Source organism: Drosophila santomea, chromosome 3R (genome assembly GCF_016746245.2).
Source record: "Drosophila santomea strain STO CAGO 1482 chromosome 3R, Prin_Dsan_1.1, whole genome shotgun sequence".
Classification (NCBI taxonomy): domain Eukaryota; kingdom Metazoa; phylum Arthropoda; class Insecta; order Diptera; family Drosophilidae; genus Drosophila; species Drosophila santomea.
In genome coordinates, this window is record NC_053019.2 from 22,430,239 (window position 1) to 22,447,774 (window position 17,536).

Here is a 17,536-nt window from a genome sequence, read left to right on the forward strand (position 1 = left end):
TGGTATCGCTGATGAAATGCATTTCATTAATATTTATTTGCCTGAGGCATGTCGAACAAGACAGCTTGGCTTTGGACTTATTCACTGCCAGAGGCCAGTTATTGTGGAAAAATGGCCAATTCATATTCCGCAAAATCCAGAGACTCAGGCCAAATATTGTGAAATATGCTGTTAATTTACGGTTCACAGATTATTTTCTTAAATGCAAGCACTGGCACAAGCAGCCAAATTCAATGGCACCTCTTGAACTGAATTTTTATGTTTATTGTTTCGGTACGCCCCTTTTAATAATTTTAATTTTCATTTTTGAATTTATTGTCCCTCATAAATTAATTAAATTTTCAATAAATATCCAACATAGTTTGTGGTCTTAAACCATAATATATTATTTTAATGATGAGTCAGTGTATGAGGAGTCGCTCTAGTGTTCTTTTGTTTATATTTCACAACCGAATTAAAGTTTATATTTGCAATCCTCGAAATTATCAATATAACTACTTAAATAATGGCTGACACAATGATCAATCCGGTAATAACTCGACAAATGGTGCATGTCCTGCCAAGTGTAATAGCCGATAGGATAACACTGCCCGATATTATTGACGATGCAATCAAAACACCAACGGAAGCTATGAACTCCGATGAAAAATCGACTGAAGCTGAGGAGGAAGATAATGCAGACGAATCGGAAATGGGTTCTGAATTCGAAAAGGAGGAGCAATCTGAGGAGCCCAAAGAAGTGGAAGTTAAGTACGCGTGGAATGCACCCTGCATGATGGTTATTTTCGAGGATGGCGATCTCAATTGTGCCCTGCATCATCTTGTTGAATCTCTACAGGATCCCTTTGCCTTGGATGCGGTGGGCGTGATTTTGGTCCAAGAATCTCTAGTCGAAGAAATGGAAAAACGAGTTCAAATCCTAATGAATCCCTTGGATGCCAGGGTGGCCAATCATCCGTGCTACAAGCGCACCCTGCTAAAGATAGCCGAACTTAGGCCGAAAACTATAATAGGACCTCCAGATCGTGTGCTGCCCGATGCCACGCCCATGCTGGTGCGGGACATACCGCAAAAATTTCTTGGCGAAGGACCCACGGGCATTATAACCATGCACATTTTTCGTACGCCCCTTGAAGCCACTCAGATATATAGAAAAGAATATCCCCTGCCAATCGCATCGGTTAGTATATGGAATGAGCGGGTTGCGAGTGTTTATGATGTGATTGGCATGATGAACCTACTCGATACATTTAAGGTCAACTGTTTTACAGTCGATATGGAGCCCATTAAACGGGCATTCGAGCTGAGGAAATATAGTGCTTGTGTGCATCGGGGTTATCACTATGAAACGCTGCCCATAAATGGTGAGAGAAAGATTATCATATACCCAGTTGGAACTATATTTGGTAATTGAAGTGAAAGCTAGACAAGTAAAATAATATACAAAGACGCATTGGCACTTACCATATGTAGCATTATTTCAATCTGATCTCAAAATGAATGGTATCCTTACCAATTAGGAAACCATTCACCCCGAACCTTCATGGTGTTCTGCCAGTATCTAATGCATGCAATCTAATTCAATGGGCCGGGGCTTTCAACAGCTATTTACACACAGAAAGCCCGTTGAGAACATTCAACTCGCACTTTTCGTTCGCTAATCTAAATTAATGCCTCTCCCTGCGAATCGGAATGGGCTGTGCAGCGATGTTTTATCATTCAATTAAAAAAAAAAGGGAGGAAAGCAGCGGAAAACGCGTGCATGGGAAATGCGCGAAATAAACTAGATGATTTTCGCACATTTACCCCTACGTAAAAATAGTGGGCGGAGTAGTGGAAGCAATTTGCACCACCCCCCGGACGGAATAATGAAGTGTTTAGTTGATTATCTAAACGCACGGCGCTGTATCCGGATCCGGGAGCACTAGGCCTACTAGTGCTGGAATTGCTTGGGGTTTTCGGGTAGCGGTTGAGTCAATAATGCGCCAAATAAACAGCTAACAAGTTGGCAATAAAAGAACTCTAAAATTGCCCGAGGTCCGACCGATTTGGTAGAATGCCAGGCCCCATCCATCGGCCATTTATTCACCCACACGCAACTGCAGGTGGTGGCAGGTAACACCGAGCTGAAAAGTTCCAAGCAAAAGCACAGCCGTTGGCCATGTAGAATGGAGCCATATATACAGGCGATGAGTGCCGTGGGGGCGTGGCACGCATTGTCTGCAGGTAAGCCTTTTTGCGGTGTGGCCCCACTTTTTGGCGCTGAGCAACAACGCCACGCATTTGCATTGATAACCGAAAATGTTTGGACTTGAAACGAGTTTAGTTTGGCCTGCTTTCGTGTACAACTACTATATTTCACCGGTAAATCAAACAGACAATGGGCTTCAAGCCCCGTAGTTTGTTGGAGAACAGTTGCGGTCACAATCGTATAAATGGGAGCACATGAAATGTTCGCGTAGAATGTTCGGTAGAGCACTACCAAACATTATGTATACGCCATGTTATCGCGGAGCACGAAAAACGTATTTTTTGTTGCATACTTTCAGGCAGATAAAACATTCTGCCTACGCCAGGTTATAAGAAGCCATTATGAGATTGTTGCCTTTGCGTACTTTTAAGCTGATTATTACTTACTTTTAACTAAAGCAAATACATCTTAATACATTGTGGCATAGTATTAGGGAGTTTTAAACATTAAGTATTCGCCACGTTGTCATGTCTAATACATATCTAAATTACAATCAGCCTAGAAAAAATCCAAATGGCATTCGAATTCACACATTTCATTTCGATTATTATTACATTCAAGGCTATTAGTTTCAGGAGCAGTTGCTAGTTACATCACCGCAATTGTTTTCCAGGTAAAGGGAGGCGTATGCGTAAAGCCTTTGCTGCTCGGCTCGCCACGATGTTTACTGGATGTCTTAATTAAATTTGATTAGCTGTGTGCGCAAATTAGTTAGTTTTGCATGGGAATAGATGAGCGTGATGAGTTTGCCGACTAATTGGCTAATTGATTGATTGTTGGAGTGGTTGCAGTGCCTCTCCTCAAAACATACCGTCCAGAATGTTTGCCTAATTGCGCTTCAAATGCATTCGCTCGCTCCGAAGTTGGTACTCTTTGTGTGCATCCACTAATGAAAATCGAATAATGGCCAACGGAGCCAACGGTGCCGCTCAGCAGTCAATCAAAAATGTATTTTCCCAGTCCATGGATTGCCGCTGCTTCTGCTGATGTTGCTGTTGCTGCTTCTACTATTTGTTTTTAAATATTTTCAGTAACGCAGATTCCTTAGCTCGGGCAGCGCCTGCATAATACATATCGGAATAACCTTGGTCCGAAATTCGCCAAAAGAATAACTGCGCATTGTTTGCGAAGAAACAACTTTGCTTTCTGCCTTGGCTGACTGGCATGGTTAGTATTTGTTGCTGTTTCTGTAGTTACTGTTGTTGTTGTTGTTGTTGGCTGTCAGAGTTTCCCGGGGGATGGAGATGCAGTTTTCCAGGCGGTGGGCGAAAGTGCTAAAGTTTCCACAGCGCGCATGAAATTTCCACTTTAGTTGTGTTGTGTAGTAAATTTTTTGTTTTCCCTTTTTGTTTCTTTTTTTTCCCCGTCCCCCTCTACAATTTTCGAGATTTCCCCCTGCGCTCTCGTGCTTATTTCAAGTAGTTGAAATTATTTTATAGTATAAAACTTTAGTTTTTTAACTTTGCCCGGTGCTCTCTCCGTGTTGCGTTGTGCTGTTTTGTTTTGCCTTTCGCTGGTCGAAAGCCCTTCGTCCATTTGGCGTCCGCACGCGCTTCTTGTTTTAGCATATTTATATTTTAATAAGCGTTCTGGCAGCTGCGCTCCACCGCCTCCCATTTCCCATTTTCCATTTCCCCGAGCCTCCGATGTCCTGCGTAATTTTACTGCAATTTCTGACAGTTTTAGAAATCTTCGCGAGCAGAACTTATGAACCCAAATGCGCCTGTCAGTGGCAAATGGCAAACTCAGCCGGGATGCTGGGATGCTGGAGAGGCTAACTGGCAGGCGGGCAACGTGGCGTATGATTGTTATTAATTTCATATTATGTGTAAGCACCACTGCGATATCCTTTGTTGCCTTTCGCCCGTTTGCAATAAGCAATAAGCGTCAGACGGAATGATATTTAATGTCAGGAGGCCGTAAGAGGAGTGGATGAGGCGATGGCATCGAGAGGATGACTTCGAGGTGCAGTTCAAGTGGAGCACGAAAGTGTTGAGATTGCCAGAAGTGTTTGAGCATGCCATTTGCATAAAGTGCGGTTAATCTCTTGGATGTCGAAGGGTGAAGTGAAAAATTAACAGTGCACAGTGCTTCAGCGGAAATGAAGAACGCAGATTAAACATTACATTTGAATTACAAAACTATTGCAAATTACACTTAAATGGTTGTTTTATTGATTGAGTTGAATGCTTCAAAAAACTAATATGCCGTTTAATCAAATACGTTCGATTATTTTGATTGACTTTGGCTCGCAGTGGAACCACCTCTTGATTAAATTAAAATGCAATTAAGGCTTTTGTTTAGTTGGGCGCAGTGAGTGTTTAATAGGAAAATCCAAAATCCATCACAAGCGTGATTCAATGGGGCCTTGTTGTTGCTGCCGCCGCAATTGTTAAACATTTTCACTTAAATACACTGTGACATGGCCCTCTTGATTGAGTATGTATGCGTGTTTGCGTGTCGATTGTTTATGATGTGTGTGTGTGTGCTTGTGTGGATGTATATGTGCGCGATGGCATTGTGTTTGTAACAAAATATAATCATAAACGTAATTTAATCGCGCCAAACCGCGTCTGTCACGTACTTGCCAGCCACAGATACAGATACAAACACACAAAGGCACATTATTGACGCGACACACACACACACACACACACACACAGAGACAGATACACAAACAGATACACACGTTTTGGCAGCGTTGACAACAGAAACTGTTATAATAATTCAATTCAATTCAGCCAACCATTCCGTAATAATGTCGATTCAATGTTGTAAATACGTTGCGAATCGTTTGCGACTTGCCAAATCTAATGATCACCTGTTTGGCACCCGCATACCTCCCATTTACTTCTGTGTGCTTGTGTGTGTTTGCTGGGGAATTGATTTTGCTATCCAAGCACGTCATGTTCCATGGGTATCCGTAAGCTCACAAAACTATTTTCTATTGAATTAAATTGTTATCATTACAAATGGCAGGCCAAACGAGATTTGTATTTTGGTCATTACAATGTTTGCAGCCGAGGTAAAACGATTGTTCAAATAATTAAGTAATGCTGCGAAATCGTTTAGATTAGGTTTGGATTAAGTTTGCATTAAGTTTGCATTAAGTTTTCATACTGCATAACAATCTAAACATGGCAGAACTTTAACTAAGGCTATATTTCAAGCTGATTTCCCTTTTGTTTTCGCCACCACCAATGACTCAAATCATTTCCAAATTCAAGTTTTCATTATTCGGATTCAAACGTCGTCGACGGGCTTCATTTACTACATTCGCGCAACTTCAGCGCAACTTGGAGGACCTGTCTTATGGCGTCATCCGCCTTTTATGGGGATTCCTTCACCGGCAGCCGGTGAATCAGTCACGTGTGTGCAAAATCAAAACGATTTGCGGAGCCTGTCACCCTTCCGCGTCTTTTGTTTGCCATTTGCGAGCGGAGTGAGCGTGAATGCGCGTAAATTACGGCTGACAGGAGACGGCTTCCTCTGATGCGAATGCCGTTGGCTGATTGATGCGCTTGCCCAGGTCACTCGGAAAAATTGGATAATTTCCTCAGTCAATCGATTATCAGCTATTCACCTTCTAGTATATTCTTTGGCGCATGAAAAACATGATAAACACAATAATCTGACATATACATACATGCGATAGCAGTAATGTTTTATTTAAAGGGCATAGCATTTTTCCCTGTGCATGCAGCGCTGCAACTTTTGCCACTTAGCCGTAAGCCGCGGATCCAAGGCTCCAGAAATCGGAGCCATTCCATTGCACGCATGACAGCTGCCATGTGCTGGCATTTTAGTGTCCTACCATCCTACCATCCAGCCATCCCAGTATCCTGGCATCCACGCATCCTAGCAGTTAACCACAGCAGCCCAGGGAGCGCTTTGTCCTTGTCACCTTTTTAGTTTTCGGTGTGTTGACAGCCGAGCACTCAGTTGACAACGCTGCGCTGCCAGCTCTTCTCGTAGCAGTTGCACACTGAGCGAAAAAGTGTGAACTTTACAGAGTCTATGGTATGAGAATGTAACTAGTTACGGGAACGTATGATAGTAAGCATCTACCACCTATTTAAACCTTTTCTTTGGCATTATGAAATTATGATATTATGACTTTGATGATCTAAAAGTTTATCACTGCAATGTAATCATGTGGAACCCCATTTTTTTCTATGCCACATCATCTCAGCTTCGGGGAGCGGCAAGTGCATTTATCTCGATCTGGAATGCCTTTTGAATAACTTGCCATATTAGCGTGTTTCCGTTTCCTTTCAGCTCAGCAGGCAGCAGTCAGCATCTCCCAGCTTAGTTGTGTCTGGGCGTCCTTGTGTGCGTATTTGTCAAAAGGATTTGGCAGTGATTTAGCTGCTGGCCCAAATTTCATACCAAATTCCGTGTCTCCTCCGCTCCACCACCCACCCTCTGTTGCTTGCAGTCAAACCGCCTGCCTGACTGACTGACAGCGTCCCTGAAGCGTCCTGTCTTCCCTGTCTCCCGTGTCCTTCCTTTCTGGCCAGAGAGGCAGGATTAGGTCGCGCCCAGCCCTTTTAGCCGCTGCAAATTAGCTGCCTAATTGTTTGCCAAAGCCGCAACTTTGGCCATTTCTTCTTCTCGACCAAGAGAATAGGCGAGAATAGGCGGGGTTCTGCTTGCCATTTGCCGAATGACAGCTGAATAATGTGAGCCCCATAAGCAATTAACGCGCCTGCGGAGCTTACACACGTACGTCTCTGGACTGTGCGAGTGTGAGTACAGTGGGGGTGGAATAAATAGCAACAGCACTTCTAGATATTCTGGAATGCCAGCGAAATCATAATAGCTTGGAAATTACGTCTATGAAAGTATGCAAAAATATATATTTAGTTATTTCTTTCATACTTTTATGCATGCACTAAGATAACATACTTATCCTTGATTTTTAAAGATCTTTTCCGTTCTCCAATAGAGTCTTATATTTGTTTTTTTTCTAAGGGCATCCGTGTAACTCCTTTTCCGACTCCAACTGTATGTGTGTGCGGGAATCGCTATCTGTGTGTGTGATTCCTTGTGCAAGCTTACAAATTGAGTCAATAATTTTGTTGGGCCCCCGAATGGGCGGGAAGTTATCCTCGTGCTCCATTCCTGATGGCACTTTGTGCATAATAAATAAACGCCATGAAATACGCGACTTAACACGCAATGCGCAGCAAAGTCGCATGTCTCCATCTCGCGCCATTGTGTGTGTGTGTGGTGTGTGTGGCGGTGTGCCTGAGTGTGGGTAAGCACCATATGACACCACCTTGACTCATTAATTACGCACTGGCATTTTTATTTTCATTGCATACTTTTATGCAATTTATTATTACAGCATTGCGGGGCAGCGCTGAAAAAAAGCACACGCTGAAATACAAATTGCCTTTTTTTACACACACCCATATATTTAAGTACATACGCATACACCAGTGACTTATTTACCGAGGGAGCTGCTCACGGATACTCTGGCCAACACACACACACACACACACACACACTCAAGCGGAGTTGTGGCAAAGAGGACAAGCCGCAAATGAAATGCACGCTGGATTTTGAGCTGCTTTCCATCTTCACTTGGCCAGGACTTTCCTGATTGCCCATGTCCTTTGGGCCGTCCCATAAATAAACACGATATGTTTCCGAACTGTAAGCATTATAATGGCTGTAATCATTTAAAAAGGATAATAAACAATATATAGGATAATAAACTAAATTTAATTCAGTCAATTATGATTACTATGGAAAGTTACAAGCCATTTTAATTTCACGGTTCATTGGCTGCTTTTCTAAAATGTCTGAAGTGAAGTTTAATGATGTTAATAATGTTCAATGCAACTGGATATATGCTTATTTTATTTAAATCTGCTTGTAAAACCCCACTGCTTACTCGTAATCAAATAAACAATCTTTCCGTTTCCCCTTCCAAAAAGGTAATTGCAGAGCAGTAAACTCCGTTTGCCCCAAAAGATGTTCCATAATCAGAGGGCAGCTAAACTTAATTTTCCCCAAAGCGAGAAGGCTTTAATCTTAGTGCACGATCGCAGCGCATTGCTGTTTCGCTGGCGACCCCTCGCAAAACCAAATAAATATTCACTTTTTACTTCACTTGTTGTTGTGGTTGCATTATTACTGTCGTAGTTGTAGTTGCTATTGTTGTTTTTGTTTTTATTTTTGTTATATTCAGCGGTGATGGTGATGCTGCTTCTGTGGTCGTGCTGGTCGAAAATTCCCCAAAGAATCTGACGCACTTATCGCAAATTACTTTGGCAGTTGCAGCGCAGCGTTGCTTTTGTGTATAAATTTAACAATTTACCCATACACGTGCAGGCATGTGTACATTGCAAGCGCAGGGGATTGTAAATTACCATACACATACTGAGACTAAATGTGTCCAAGGAACGTGCAGTGTCCATGGCCGGCAATGGCAGTGGCAGTGGCAAGGCAGGGAAAGAAAAGGGACAGAGCGGGATTTGTAAAACTTTTGGCCAACATGGCGTATGCATAATATTTCTCCCAGCCGCATGTCGGCCGACAAACTTCATTAACAAGAGAAAGCCAGAAAAGCAGCAAGCCCACCAACTTGCCGCAATAACAATGCAAATGTAACAGCTCGAGATGTTGCAGGTTGCAGCTGCATCGGCAAGTTCTGCTGCTGCTTCTCTGCTCCTCTGCTGCCGTTGCAATTGCATTTCCCCAATTAGCCGCACAACTCATTAAGCTTTTCGCTGCGACTTACCGCCTCTTTTTTTTTAAAGCACACTTTCTGGCACTCGTCAATTAGCATTTGTTTCGGGGCGTTTAATGGCCATCCAGATGTTGCTGCTTCTGCTGCTGTTGCAATAAATTATTGTTGCCACTGCCAGCTTCATAAGATGTTAACGCGCACTTAATGCCACTTAAAAATACGCATAAATCGCAGAAAGAGTTTCGGCCAAACGGGGAGAAAGGCAGTGAATGGTTGGACGGTTGGCCGGCCACTTGTCCACTTACATGGCTACTTACAACGCTGCTCAAGCATATGCATGCAGATGACCATGTCGCAGCCACCACCCAACACACACCACCCACCATGCCACATCAGTAGCAGCTGCATAAAAACAAGGTCGAACGGGGGGACAGCAGAAAATGTGCACAAAAATGAGGCAACAAAAATAAATAAAAATGAAAGCAACAACACAGCAACTGCGGCACGCAATTAAGTGCATTTAATTAATTATTGTTGATAAAATAATATTTTTGCAATTTATTGTACAAGCGCCAGTTGGGCGTTCCTGTGTTGGCTGGGTGTTCGAGTGGGTTGGTGGTGACGTCCACCGCCCGTTATTTATGCATATGTGAGCGCAAATAAATAACGCCAACGATGGCGGCTTGAAAAAAAAACTCGGAACAGGGCTGCTCCGTAAAAATTAGACGAAGAAATACTCAGTACATAAATGGGAGTTATAAGTAACCAATTCTGAATAAACATGCCAAGGGTGGAGATTTGTTTAGCAACTATTTGATTTATTATTTAAAAATGAACTCTTTAGGTTCTTTTAAAAACCTATATACCTTTAGTGCTGCACATTACAGGGTACCCATTACGTTTGCTGCATTCTCCTGCGTTGACGTTATCAGAACTCTGGCAGTTACTGGCCGCAGACGCAGCGATATCGCTCCTGTGGCAGGAGCGCTGCCTATCTCACCGGCCAACATCGAAATCGAAACTATGGCAGATCAATTCGAATAACAATAATTTCTTCCGGTCGAACGGCAGCGCCAGAACAATCAGACAGCGGCAGAGATGCAGATATATGCGGCTGCGAAAGTATCTGCATCTGCAACGGCAACGGCAATCGCAACTACAACTGCATTGTTGCTGTTTGCTGCATTTTAAACAGGATGCGCATAAGTATACGAGGATTGACAGGATGTGCGGGCCATGCACACGCATTTTGTTTGCCGCTGACGCTGCCACGCCCATCACCCCTCCCCCTCGCCCATTTTAAATCGGGGGGCGGCATATACACATGTTCGATGGGAGACTGAAGCCCCACCCAGCAGCACTAATTTGTATTGTACTCGTTGTTAATGAATTTCATATATTGTATTTATGCGAATGCACTTAATGCGAAAATTATTTGCGTTGACATTGCTGCGGATCGCAGAGGATTTTAAATCGGCTAACGATTTTCAGAGGCGCGCTTTAAATAAGCTGGCGATAAAGTGATATTAGATGTTATGATATTTAAGCAATTTGTAATGACAAACCAGATAATTAAAGTTGGATTATTAAAACTCCCTTTTATTTCTGGTTATGAAATTCATTGTAACGTTCAAACTCTGCAGATCAATGGGTTTTGTTCCACTGCTCACGCTCCTCGCGCTCCTTCTGCACCTCGCTGAGATAGGGTTCCAGGTACTTGATGTCCTCCTCGTACTTGGTCCACTGCTCCTTGGGCAGGATCGTCTTGGTCATGGAAAGGTGCAGTGCCCGCAGAATGCGGTAGTTGCGCTCATCGTACAGTTTGCGGGGCAGACGACGCACTGCCTCTGCCACATCCTCATTCTCGTAGAGACAGTCATCGCGATACAGGCCGTACTGGTTGAATCCAGACATGTTGTAGGCCCATTTCCCCAGCTTGGAGAAAACCGCTGGGCCCACTTTAGCCACATATTTCGACATGATTTATGAGCAAGAAAAATTTGGATATGACAACTAGTAAGTCCTCAATCTGACAGGTGACTAAGGGATGCCCTGGTGAACTAACAAGTATGAATATTTTAAGGGCTACATATGGTCAAATGAGAAACAGAATTAAAGTCCCAGCAGGCCTTTTGAAACAAAAATCTCGAATAAAAATACATTCGATATCAATACAATCAAGCAGAGGAATGTAAAACAAATGCCCTAAGAAAAAATAGTTTAAATGTTGTATCAATGCACTTCTTTAATTTACGAAACTTGCAAAGTCGATTTGGACTGGCATATAATTGGGTGCGGATGTGGACTTCCATAACATGGAGTTGTCACAAAATGTTTTTGGCAGACGTCAAGTACATTTTTCCAGCTTGTTTTCCAGATCAGCAAGGTCCACAAGGGCCGAAACCGCAGGAGCCAGGTCCACAGGGTCCACACGGTCCGCAGGGACCACAGCCTGGTCCGTAGGGTCCACAGGGTCCGCAAGGACCGCATCCTGGTCCCCAAGGTCCGCAGGGTCCGCAAGGTCCGCATCCGGGTCCACAGGGTCCACATGGTCCGCACCTGCCCTCAGCCACTGGGTATTGGTTTGTGGAAAAGCAGGGTAGCGGACAGCAGGCTCCGCCAGGAGCACATGGTCCAATGGGGCAGGGTGGGCAGGCTGCACTGGGCTTGTAGTTGATGGGTCCATTCGGGTAGCAGCAGTACTCCCTCGGAGGAGGAATGTCGATGGTTTGGGGCTTCGGCTGGCACAGGATCGACTGGCAAACCTCGCGTGGTTCGCAAACGCGTTTGGGATAGCACACCACATAGGGATCAGGAATCATCGATGGATAGTAGATGACTCTCGGCTCTCGCACCATCTGCGATACCCAAATCAGTTTGGGCACCTTGATCACCCGCGTGGCATCAACAACCTTTGGTATGGTGATCTGCCGGCATCGGTTCACCACCATTGGCTCCGGCACTATCTTCTCCGTGAAGACCACGCGTTTCTTGCAGATCATACGGGGTGGTTGCTGCACGGTGATGCATTTGGGAAAGGGTGGCGGGATACGGGGAGCACATTGTGGCAAGGCTTCCAATTGCGCCGCATTGTAGCACTTGGGGGAGCATTCGAAAGGACCGCAGCAAGGATCGCAGGGACTGCAGGGACCGCACGGAGAGCACATGTTCAACTTTCGACTTGAATTAACCAAAAAGACTAAAAGAGTACAAAATTTTGTGGATTTTTTAACTTAAAAAATTTGATCAGGGAAATTTAGAAGTGTATCGAAGCGAAACCGGTTTCGAAATGGAAGCTAAGCCTAACCAACGGCCACAAGTAGAATGACAAGCAAAAGCAAGGCCTACTATTTAGCATAGATAAAGCAAATGGGTAGAAGCTGACAGTAATCATTGCATTTCCTGTCAAGCGAAATGGAAAAACGTGACATTCGCATAATCTAATTTTTATTTACAGCCAATGAGTCGTCCATGCGTAGACAAAGTATAGAGAACTATAGACTTTTTGGTAGTGATCGGTAGCAGGACGGCGAAAACACTATGGTAATCTGGTTCGGTGATAGACAAGTGGGTCCACTGGGCACCGTTTTCCGACAACATTCCAGGCAGCACAACGATGATGTTAACAGGGGCCGCAGGGTCCACAGGGCACCTGAGGACCGCAAGGACCAACTGGACCGCAATGAGTGTTCCAGGGAGTTGGGGCGCACGGGTAGCACGGGCCGCACTCGGGTGACTCGTACGGACACGGGGGCGAACAGGGTCCGCAGGGTCCGCAAGGACCACAAGGACTGTTGCCGAGCGGTCCGCATGGCCCGCAGGGAGCGCAGGGTCCACATGCAGACGGGACAAACGGACCCGACGGCATCGTGAGGCCGCAGGGCCCGCAATTGGGCACGGCGCACGGTCCACCCGGACCGCATCTCGGCCCACAGGGTCCGCACGGGCCGGGTCCGCAGGGACCACATCGCGGACCGCAGGGTCCACATCCTGGACCGCATGGCCCACAGGGTCCGCACCTGCCCTCGGCAACAGGATACTGGTTTGTGGAAAAGCAGGGCAGGGGGCAGCAGGCTCCGCCAGGAGCACATGGTCCAATGGGGCAGGGTGGGCAGGCTGCACTGGGCTTGTAGTTGATGGGTCCATTGGGATAGCAGCAGTACTCCCTCGGAGGAGGAATGTCGATGGTTTGGGGCTTCGGCTGGCACAGGATCGACTGGCAAACCTCGCGTGGTTCGCATACGCGCTTGGGATAGCACACCACATAGGGATCGGGAATCATCGAGGGGTAGTATATTACTCTGGGTTCTCGCACCATCTGCGACACCCAAATCAGTTTGGGCACCTTGATTACCCGCGTGGCATCAACAACCTTTGGTATGGTGATCTGCCGGCATCGGTTCACCACCATTGGCTCCGGCACTATCTTCTCCGTGAATACCACTCGTTTCTTGCAGATCATACGGGGTGGTTGCTGCACGGTGATGCATTTAGGAAAGGGTGGCGGGATACGGGGAGCACATTGTGGCAAGGCTTCCAGTTGCGCGGCATTGTAGCACTTGGGGGAGCATTCGAAGGGACCGCAACAAGGATCACAGGGACTGCAAGGGCCGCACGGAGAACACATGTTTTCGACTCAAGTTTTCCAAAATAAAATTTACAGAAAAATAGTATACTTTTTATTTTTTACAAATTTTTACTGTTCAATTTGGAAGTTATTCGGAGCGAAAGTAGAAACTGAATGAGATCTAACAGCACGACGACAGCATTGCGAAAGAATCCTGGCACACTTTGATCGATATTTGGAAAACCGAGCTCTATGATCACACTATAGTGTAGTGTTTTTTTTTTGGTTTGTGCAGATACTGTGAAAATCCCTTTGAGCTTTGAATTGAAATATATGCTTACAACACTTAAATCTGCTGGATTCGAATGCTTAACCGCCCGCAACGAAAAATCGCAGAACGATTCTCGAATGGAATGCATTTTGCAAACCGGATTCCATCTCCACATGACGTATGCGCGACGTATCTGCATATATTTCAACAATATGGCATCTGCCGTTGAGTGGGTTTAAGCCTTTAATATGCTAGCGCCTTTATGTAGGCAGGCGGCCTTTTTTTTTGGCCCGACCGAAAGCCAACTTGGAAAAAACCTACAACGAATTACAGAAAAACGTTGGAAAACACTCTGGCAGCGAACGGCCTATTGAATATACATATATGGGTTTGTTTTTGCCCATTGCCTGGACATGTCAGCGCCGAAAAAGCGTTTGGTCGGTATGGTAGTTGGTAAATGGTAGATGGTAGATGGTAGTTGGATGGGATATCCTGAAAGCTTTAGTGGGTGGGCGGTGCAATCGGCGCTTTGTGCATGCCACAGCCATGACGACACTGAACAATTGCGCATTCACAAAAAACTACAACAAAGACCGTGGCCACAGCGGAGCATTGATGTTGACAAAGGCTTTTGCATGCGATTCAGGTGAATTCTAAAATATTTGCTCTATTTTCAATGCAAAAAGCGAGGGGCAAACGATACAATATGTGCTCGGAATAAGAAACATTCTGCTATTCAAACAATCAATAAAAGACGTTTTAATATTTTCTTAATTAGAGATAACTTCCTTTAATACTACAAAATTTAATTTCTACGAATTTCAAATGTATAATTCATATTTTATATTGTTTTTGATTTTCTGCATTAATTGCTGTCTAATAATTCCGGTTATATATGTACATTAAGAAATTAAATCAAATTTCTTCCAAGAAGTTCAGATACAATAAATGTCTAAATTTAACAAATTTTAAGAGCAACATTGATTCAATCGATTTGGACTCGGGCGTTTTCCAGGAATTGCCGGCAACTTCTTTGGCCTGTAATAACAAGCCGTTGGCTTATGGTCGTAATTATGCAAGAAAAACATCAACTTCTTGAACTCGAGTGGCCCTGGAGCGCTTATCGAGCGACATGCTCCCATGGTCCCAAAGTGATGGACCAAGATTCTAGCCACAGACAAAGCGCCTGCTAATCCCACAATTTCCACAGCCCAACGAGCCGGCCTAATCACAGACCCGCCACTTGGCATCACAGTGCCACCGAAATTGTCAGCTAATAATGCAAACAATAACAGGCAACAGTCCGAAGAAATGGCGCACATTTCGCATAATTATGGACGGCGGCTACCCCGGATCCCTGTCGAGATGGCCCGGCTAAGGCGGCGCAATTAGCGGACTTAGTTCGGGACCAGGCCCGAAACAATGTTGGGCTGGGAAATGGGAAATGGGAAAATAAGCACAGATTGCCCATAAATTGGCGCCCACAATGCCTGCTGGAGTCGAGATAGAGCCGCAGGTTTCAGCTTTCAGTTGTCGAAGATTTTAGGCATGCACTGTGAATAATTGCTTAAAAAGGTTTATAACTTCCTAGCTCAATAAAATGTTATATTTTTAATAATATTCTGTGACACATTTACTATGTTTGTGTTTAGTTTGTTCCATTCACATTCATAAATAACTTTAATCGCGCCTAATAAAGCGCTGCACCTCCTGAAACACTCCCACAACTAGTTCTTTTTGTTTGCTTGCATTCTTTGCGGCCTTTTGACGTTGATAAGTATTCTGATTTATTGACAAACAAACAGGGCGAGTGCGGGTATTGCGGCGGCATTTATTTAAATGTATATATTTATTTATGGGCTGCGCACAAAATATATGTATGCACATATGTATATATAGACAGATGGATCGTTGTTCAATCGGTGTCGGGACTTAACCTACTGAAGCACAGATGTGAATGATATTAATTTATTTTAGATATTTATTAGTTCAAAATCCTAACATATATAATCATATCATTGGAGTTGTAAAATTAAATTATAAATGGCACAACATGACACTTTTGATAAGGTTTGTGCAACAATTCAAATATTTTCCATAACTTAAAATGGGTTAATCAAATTTTTCGGCTCCCGTTTTTTACGCATTTGCTTCGATGCATTTCCGTTTGATTTCAATAATTTCAACTTCCGGCACAAACCGGAAATGACAAATAAAATGCCATGCCATTCAAACACACTGAGAAAGAAGGAGTAGCCTTTTTCGGTGGTATAGATTTAATAATGTTCGAAATAAAGGCACTTTGATATAATAACTCATTTTACGCTCTCAAAATTCGTGTCAAATTTATGGCTTTTAAATGTGTAATAATAGTACTTTGATATGAGTAGCTACTTTTGGGGAGACATACAAAAACATAGTTAAAGTATATTAAAATGTATAGCTGCAGGTTAAATAGTTTTTCATCTCAGTTGCCCCTGCATGAAAAATCTCATAAATTACGTAATTTTCGGGAAGGCTTGTCTCTGCCCAAATCCGTGCATATACATAAGTTGTCGACTTTTTTTTTTGGCCAGGCAGTAAATTTGCCGGCACATGCATATGTGGAATGACCATGAATTACATAAAAAGCCGCAAATACCGAAGTCAAAATGCGTGGCCTCAACGATTCTGTGTATTGTAAAGCATGCCAGTGTGCAAGCAAAGGGGGAAGTGGAAGGCATTTGCAGCGCCGTTCCCTTGCAACATGCAAACGATTCAGTCAGTGGCAAAAAAAAGGAAAATAAAAATAAAATTCAAATATATATGGCAATCCTTTAGGCACGCGGAACATAATGAAACGAAAATGCTACTGTGGCAACAGCAGCAGCAGCAGCTGCAAGGACATTCAGGACCAAGGACCGAGCACCCAAATCCATGGACTGGCCGATGCCGTCCGCTCGCCATTTGCCGAATAAGTAAAAATAAATAAAATTGTGAATATATTTCTTTGCCCAACATTTTTACAGCCGCCTTGCCCTCTTGCCCCTTGCCCCCTTCCACCATCCAACCTTCAATTCCTTCGATGACCGCGCTTGCCAACCAGTTCGCAGCCCATTTTGTACAAAAAAAATGTTTTTATTTATTCCATTGGGGCGGCCGCATCCTTTTGCAGCGGCATCGACTGAAAAGTTTCGATATCGTCCAAAATATAGCACTAAAATTTTATAAAAAATGTTTATTATATTTAGAGAATATTGCTTAAAATCGGTTGTAACTTTTCTATTCCAAAAACAATTTTTTTGAATGTGATTTTTCAGGACACTATTATCTCGAGACAGACGTAGGATACCCTGGAAATCCTTGCAAGTGGGCCTGCTCTGTGGCCGCCGGTTGATTTATATTGATGAATGTCCGTTTGTTCGTTAGTTTCGTCTTCGCAGACTGCCAAAGAGATTTACTTGCAGGGGGCGTGGTGGGGGGCGTGGCAGTTATTTTACTCTTTGCCTTTTGTGTTGCTGCACTCGCATGCATACATATGCATACGTACACACACACACAGCACTGGGTGCACTTGCTTATGCTCAGTGCCAGAAATTATTGCATACTTTACGGAAATTAACCGCATTTCCATTTCTTGCACGCACACAGGATGGCTGCCCCTTTTCCTTTCCGCAACCCCCCGCGAACTCTTCTTTGGCTTCCACTTGTATACATATTTACAATTTTAATGACTTTATTTTTGTGCCGCCATAAAATATTTCCATA

The 17,536-nt window shown here is 43.9% G+C and overlaps 4 protein-coding genes across 4 annotated transcripts; 1 reads left to right on the forward strand and 3 right to left on the reverse strand.

Moving 5' to 3' along the window:
• The first annotated feature begins 427 nt into the window (after positions 1-427).
• Positions 428-1,463, forward strand: LOC120454150. Its single transcript, XM_039639209.1, has one exon. The coding sequence runs from the start codon at positions 506-508 to the stop codon at positions 1,412-1,414; it is 909 nt and encodes a 302-aa protein (XP_039495143.1). The 5' UTR covers positions 428-505; the 3' UTR covers positions 1,415-1,463.
• Positions 1,464-10,523: 9,060 nt separating this feature from the next.
• Positions 10,524-10,998, reverse strand: LOC120452298 (cytochrome b-c1 complex subunit 7). The gene has a single exon (XM_039636434.1). It carries the CDS (start codon positions 10,929-10,931, stop codon positions 10,596-10,598), a length of 336 nt encoding a protein of 111 aa, XP_039492368.1. The 5' UTR covers positions 10,932-10,998; the 3' UTR covers positions 10,524-10,595.
• Positions 10,999-11,176: 178 nt separating this feature from the next.
• On the reverse strand, positions 11,177-12,249 carry LOC120453371 (keratin-associated protein 16-1). The gene has a single exon (XM_039638044.2). The coding sequence runs from the start codon at positions 12,116-12,118 to the stop codon at positions 11,330-11,332; it is 789 nt and encodes a 262-aa protein (XP_039493978.1). The 5' UTR covers positions 12,119-12,249; the 3' UTR covers positions 11,177-11,329.
• A 132-nt stretch (positions 12,250-12,381) lies between these two features.
• Positions 12,382-13,695, reverse strand: LOC120453370 (DBF4-type zinc finger-containing protein 2 homolog). The gene has a single exon (XM_039638043.2). The coding sequence runs from the start codon at positions 13,576-13,578 to the stop codon at positions 12,574-12,576; it is 1,005 nt and encodes a 334-aa protein (XP_039493977.1). The 5' UTR covers positions 13,579-13,695; the 3' UTR covers positions 12,382-12,573.
• Between the last annotated feature and the right edge of the window lie 3,841 nt (positions 13,696-17,536).